The 6,000-nt window shown below is 42.6% G+C and overlaps 1 protein-coding gene across 2 annotated transcripts in view; it reads right to left on the minus strand.

Moving 5' to 3' along the window:
* Window positions 1-1,671: 1,671 nt before the first annotated feature.
* Window positions 1,672-6,000, minus strand: part of LOC109481690 (clumping factor B-like) — a 9,736-nt gene continuing 5,407 nt past the window's right edge. The window contains exons 7-10 of one of the 2 annotated variants that reach the window (XR_002140918.1): window positions 3,704-3,953; window positions 3,126-3,215; window positions 1,946-2,382; window positions 1,672-1,904 (exon numbers count right to left, since the gene is read on the minus strand). Coding sequence is in view for 1 of the 2 variants with exons in the window: in XM_019784277.1 (XP_019639836.1) it covers window positions 2,001-2,382; window positions 3,126-3,215; window positions 3,704-3,953 (722 nt within the window). In the remaining variant the exon portion in view is untranslated. Of the gene's footprint in view, window positions 2,383-3,125; window positions 3,216-3,703; window positions 3,954-6,000 lie in introns of both variants that reach the window. The other variant, XM_019784277.1, reaches the window with a different exon arrangement.

A 6,000-nucleotide genomic window follows, 5' to 3' on the forward strand; every position in this document is an offset into this window, starting at 1 on the left:
ATATTTTACACTAGACATTGGCCTTTAGTAGAATGTTTAGTACACGTAACACTATAGACACTGAGTTTTAGTACAATGTGTATTGACAGTAGCCATGGCCTTTAGTACAATGTGACACTTGGTGAGTGCTGTTTAGACTGGAGACAGACTTGTACATTTTGGGAAAAGAAGCTTGACTGTAAATAGAACACAGCTGAAGCATAGCAAGCAATATTGTTAGGGGAGTTTCTGTAAAATTAGGGGAGTTTCTGTATCGATAGGGGAGCTTCAGTAATGTTTGGGGGGAGTTAATGTAACGTTAGGGGCTTTTCTATAACATAAGCTGTACAAACGATCATAGAAAAGTTGTCACGTTTGCTCCTAGTTACACTAGCTCTTCATGTACAGTAAATTAAATATGATTAGTTGATATCATAAACTTAGATCATACAATGTCCACACGGGCATTCCGAATTATGTAATAGAGAACGTTATTTTACAAATGTGTGGCTAGTTTTGCAAAAATTCCAATGTACAATCATCAAGGTGCTTGGTGGTAGAAGTACATTGACTGCTGGGATAGCGTCATGTGGGGAATAAGGTAAACCGCTGATGTGTTGTGGGATAGAAGCATGCTTGGAATGAGGTAGAAAAGGGTATATTTTGTTGCATATCTCACTGTCAGTCTAATAACGGCTGATAATAAACCACTAGGCGCGATAAGCTATGTACCAAGACAAGTTTGCTCCTAGCTGATGGGATGGACCATTCACCCATGTAGGGGTGTCCACTGTAGACTTTCCCATGACTTATAATACTGTCAGACTGTGTCTTGCTTATTTTAAGGCTCGCTGAAATGAATTATGTCCCCTTACGGAGTAAAATGAGTTAATCCATCCCGACTATTAAAGTATGCAGAGTTCTTACAGAAAGTAGAGGAGTATGAGGAAGATTATCGTGGCTTAGAAAGGAGTCTTAAAGATTCCAATCCTGAATAAAACGTTGGAAAAAAGGAACGGCTGTTGTCTTTGAGCTTTAAACGTGTGTTTATTTTCTACATAACATTGCACGTGAGGGCTTTACACATGGCAGTACGTGTACCTGTAAAACACACTGATTGGAATTTGAGAAGTGAAGAAAGCTGGTGCATTGTATGTCTTGCGCCTGAAACATATTTTCCATCTGTCTTTTCCTGAGTACTTGGCTAATGCTGAAGTAGGTTTAACAGTCATTTTCTAACGTCTTTTATAAAACCAGATCGTTGGTACAACAGGTTACATTATGGCATTCAAATGGCTTTCGTATGACCGAAGATTATAAAACAATCGACTGTTTTACCCAAAAAAATTTACAAATTCGTGTTGACAGAACTAGTCTAGATCTTTTACATTCAACTGTAACATTTACAAGTTCTTGAGTAGAATTCAGACAGCATACATGTATCTTTAAAAAACATGAAAACTTGGTCTTACCGTAAAAAATACCACAGTGACTGTCTTGAACTTTTTAAAGTTTAAAAAACACTTAAAAATGTACAATTCTGCCCTACTAATATTCACAATACTTTTTTCTGTGGAATTCTGAGATTCTTAGGCACAAGACCCTCCCTGCCAGTACTAGAGCTCATTCATTTGTTAACCATGTTTCTATCTAGTTGGCCAGCTTTTGTTTCTACGAGTGCAGCTAAAACAATTTTTTTTTTCAGGGGAAGAGCTGTACATTGGTTGTATTGCCCTAGTCTTCACCAAACTCTTTTGCAGCCTGAATATTAAATAGTAGTTGAACCCTCTATGGCTGGCCAACTCCCTTGGCCAGCTACATTCTTTTTAGGCTGATTTCTACTATCTATTCAGTCTGCAAAAGAGTCTGGAGGAGACTAGTATTGCACCATATGAAGCTCTCATCCCCCAAAAGAAAATGCCACACTCCAGCAGTGCTCGTAGAAACAAATGCTGCCCACAAGAAAGTCTGCATAAGAGGCTAGTCCTTATCTATTTGTACCAATTTTGAAACCAACGCAGTCAAACTTCTTGCAGAGCCCCGTAGTCCCGTCTGTCCGTCTTCCAGTTCACCTCGACCAATCGGAAGGCCCGCAGCACCACGGCGATCTGCAGGGCCACGCCCCGTAAGATGTCGACGAGCGGGCCGAACACCGTCCTGGTTGCCGTGGCAACGTTCCACAGCAGCATCAGGACTGGCTGGAGGAAGGAGTTGAACACGGCGGCCACCAGCGGCTTGAAGAAGTGGTCGCCCATGACAACCACCAGGCCGACGACCAGGTTCTGCAGGATCTGGCGGAACACAAAGCGCGCGAGCTCGACCGCCAGGATCACGAACACATCCACGAGAAGGCGTAACACGCCGAACATCTCCTGCACCCCGCGTCGCACCAGCACCTCAGACCTGGGGGAGGGGAGCAGCGTTAGAAAGGTAAAGGGCTGCTACATCCAAAACAGTGATAGTCCAGGCATATCCAGAACCGTGCCTGGGGCAACGTACGCTCTTGGATACGCAGAGACTATCCAGAACTGTGCCTGATCCTAACCCATTTAGGCTTAGAACTAGTGCAGGATAAGGTTCCATAGCCTTCTTGAGGCCAAATGGGCAGTGGGTTGTTAGTCCATTGTGTCAATAGCACGGTATTCGAGAGGTAGACACAAAGTCTAGCCAGGAATGACAAGGATTGAATGTCTGATCTCTCAGCCTTGGTCATTCAATGCTGACAGGTAGTGTTGCAGCTAGTACAAGCAGAGGTGAATGCACAAACAAACAAACAAACATACGTACTTGTCAGCGATGGTTGGCATGACGGCCTGGCCTGAGCCATCCTGGGCGTACAGGTACTTCACTGTGCCCTGGTGGAACGGGTACACACAAACAAACAAACAAACAAACATACGTACTTGTCAGCGATGGTTGGCATGACGGCCTGGCCTGAGCCGTCCTGGGCATACAGGTACTTCACTGTGCCCTGGTGGAACGGGTACACACAAACAAACAAACAAACAAACAAACAAACATACGTACTTGTCAGCGATGGTTGGCATGACGGCCTGGCCTGAGCCGTCCTGGGCATACAGGTACTTCACTGTGCCCTGGTGGAACGGGTAAAACAAACAAACAAACAAACAAACAAACATACGTACTTGTCAGCGATGGTTGGCATGACGGCCTGGCCTGAGCCGTCCTGGGCGTACAGGTACTTCACTGTGCCCTGGTGGAACGGGTACACAGACCTGAAATAAAGTAAGACAACAGAAATTACAAGTTGTACAGTTTTACAAAAGATGAGTACAGAGAGACTTACTGTCTAATACATGTATGTAGTGCCTTGACTTCATTTCCTTAAAAAATTATACCTAGACCAGTATATACATCTAAGTGCTCTATGAAAAAGATATTGTATTGCCTCAGACACAAACTTGTAGTGTCTCTTGTGCATTCTGATTATTATCATAATTGTCATTAATATACTAGTTTCTGGTGGCGGTGAGTGTACATAGTTTTTAGACTAGTTATATACTGATATTAATTGTACCATTGACCAACTTGCCATATACGAGCATTGTACCTGTTACAGTTATTGTTGTTCAATTAAGTTGATCAATTGATTGGCTGATTAATTTATGTAAGACATATCCTCATGGCAAGAGCCTATAACATTTCCACTCATAGAACATTTCCATGGCAACCACAGAAGCCACGCCCACCACCCCAGACTCACCTGCTGCTCTCGTTCCCAGGGGAGTACTGTGGGACCATCTCTGTCCCGGGTTTGTCAGGTTCCGCTCTAGTCTCGCTCCCAGAGTCCTCTGCTTCGGGCACCAGCTGTCTGGTGGAGATGGAGAGGTGCTCCTGGTTCTTCTTCCTGCCGCTGGACCGGCCTGACCAAAGACCCGCATCTTCTTTCTTACCCGGCCACAAACCAGAGTCTTCCTTCTTACCTGGCCACAGACCAGTGTCTTCTTTCTTACCTGTCAAACAAAAGTTTTGACATTTTAAATCACTTTCACTAATTATATCACTTTCACTTTCTGGACCGGCCTGGCCACAGCCCAGTGTCTTCCTTCTTACCCGGCCACAGACCAGCATTTTCCTTCTTACCTGTCAGAAAATAAAAATCTTTAATACTAGTAATACATGTACATCACTTTCATTTTCTGGGCTCACCTGGCTACAGTTCTTACCTGTCAGAAAAACACCTTATTACATCACTTTCTTCTAAGCTGTCAAACAAAAAATGTCTTACATAGCTGGACTAACCTGGCCACAGACCAGTGTCTTCCTTCTCTGTGATCAGAAATAGTTATCATACTAGAGTTCCACGATCTCATACCTTCGCCAAATGATGTTAGCCTTTATGACTAAGAAATTATAGATGAATCCCCCTGATTGTGCGAATAGGATCCTATATTGCATCAATTATATCTGTTGATCATATTCTACACCAGAAGACAGTCTTATCTTATCAATGCATGCCATTATAGCATGTCCTCATAAATTATGCAAATGAGGTCCTTATTTGAATAAATTATGTTTAATAATGTTCACCTTCACATAACTTTCAAATATCCCAAGTATGAAATTCCAGACCTTACCACTATGTAATTATAACATTTTCTCGTTAATTATGCAAATTAAGTCTTCATTTGCATAATCGATATCTGCCTGTATTTCTGCCGTTCTGCATTACATATATCACAAGCTTGAATAGTCCTATCATGGAATGCAGCTGATATATAGAATTTCCTCATTAATTATGCAAATTACATTAATATTTGCATAATTGTACTACAGAATACCAGTGCAGCAGGTGCGGGAAGCTGTGTGCCTCAGCCTTTGGGCTAAGAAGTCACCAGAGGATCCACCCCACCTGACGGGCTGTGCACAGAAGTCATCATCGGAGACGATGGACAACCAGAGAGAGAATTGTAATAACAATATGTCAAGCATCACTTCAGCTACCTACATGCCAAAAATCACGACGATCCATCCATCGGTTCTTGAGTTATCCGCCTTTAAACATTTTTCAACTAATGCCCCTGCAATTCCAGAGCAAGCCGCTAGGGGGTCCAAACTCACGTCACTTGTTCCCCAGCACAAGAGCTACCTACCATCCAAATTTCGTCACCCTAGGATGTCTAGATCATGAGATATCAAAACCGGAAGTTTGTTTATTTGTTTATTTGAATTTTTCACAAAGTGAAAGGGAGGGCAAAACAGGTGCTTGCGCACCTTTACAAGTTGCCCTCCCTTACAAAAAACAATGAATGTGTAAACACACATGAACAACAACAACATTACACAGTCAAATACATAATCAATTGCAGCAATATGTAGAAATAAGCAATAAATATAACAATATGATATGTTAAGCATTAAACAATTTTACCTAATAATAGGTGGGAATACATCATGTTGATATAGGAACTTAGTAGGGTCTAGAGGCAATGCAAGAACTGCACCCACAAGAAGTGGTCCAAGTACATGGCAGGTCAAGACTGTAATGTGTGTTAAATCTGTTGTAGGTGGCCTTGAGGAGTTTGTGTTTAAATGATGTAATATCCGACTGATGAGCTGCTCGCTCACCAGTACCGCGGAGGTCAGAGCCTAACTTATTCCAAATAGTGACTAGCCTGGGGATGTATGTGTGACTGAACGATGATGTTTTGGCTCTAAAAGGGGTTAACATATGTGTTCTGGCACTTCTTGTGGGTCTGGTTGGAAAAGAAACATATTTCTCCAGAGTTGCCCTAGACTTAACAAATAACATTATGTCCCCAACTTCACGCCTAAATGTGAGCGGTAACAACCGCAGTATCTCTAGTCGTTCCTTGTAGGTAAGGTGATTAGCCTGGGGACCTAGGATAAATTTTGTTCCCCGGCGTTGCACCCCTTCGACTAGAGATATCAACTTACGAGAATGTGGGGACCACACGGGAGAACAATACTCTAGATTGCTCCTAACCAGTGTGGTGTACAATGCTTTGCGAACATCGATGTTAGTGTTAAAGTTCAGTC

This window comes from Branchiostoma belcheri, unplaced genomic scaffold, assembly GCF_001625305.1.
Source record: "Branchiostoma belcheri isolate BF01 breed outbred unplaced genomic scaffold, Haploidv18h27 scaffold57, whole genome shotgun sequence".
In the NCBI taxonomy this organism is placed as follows: Eukaryota; Metazoa; Chordata; class Leptocardii; order Amphioxiformes; family Branchiostomatidae; genus Branchiostoma; species Branchiostoma belcheri.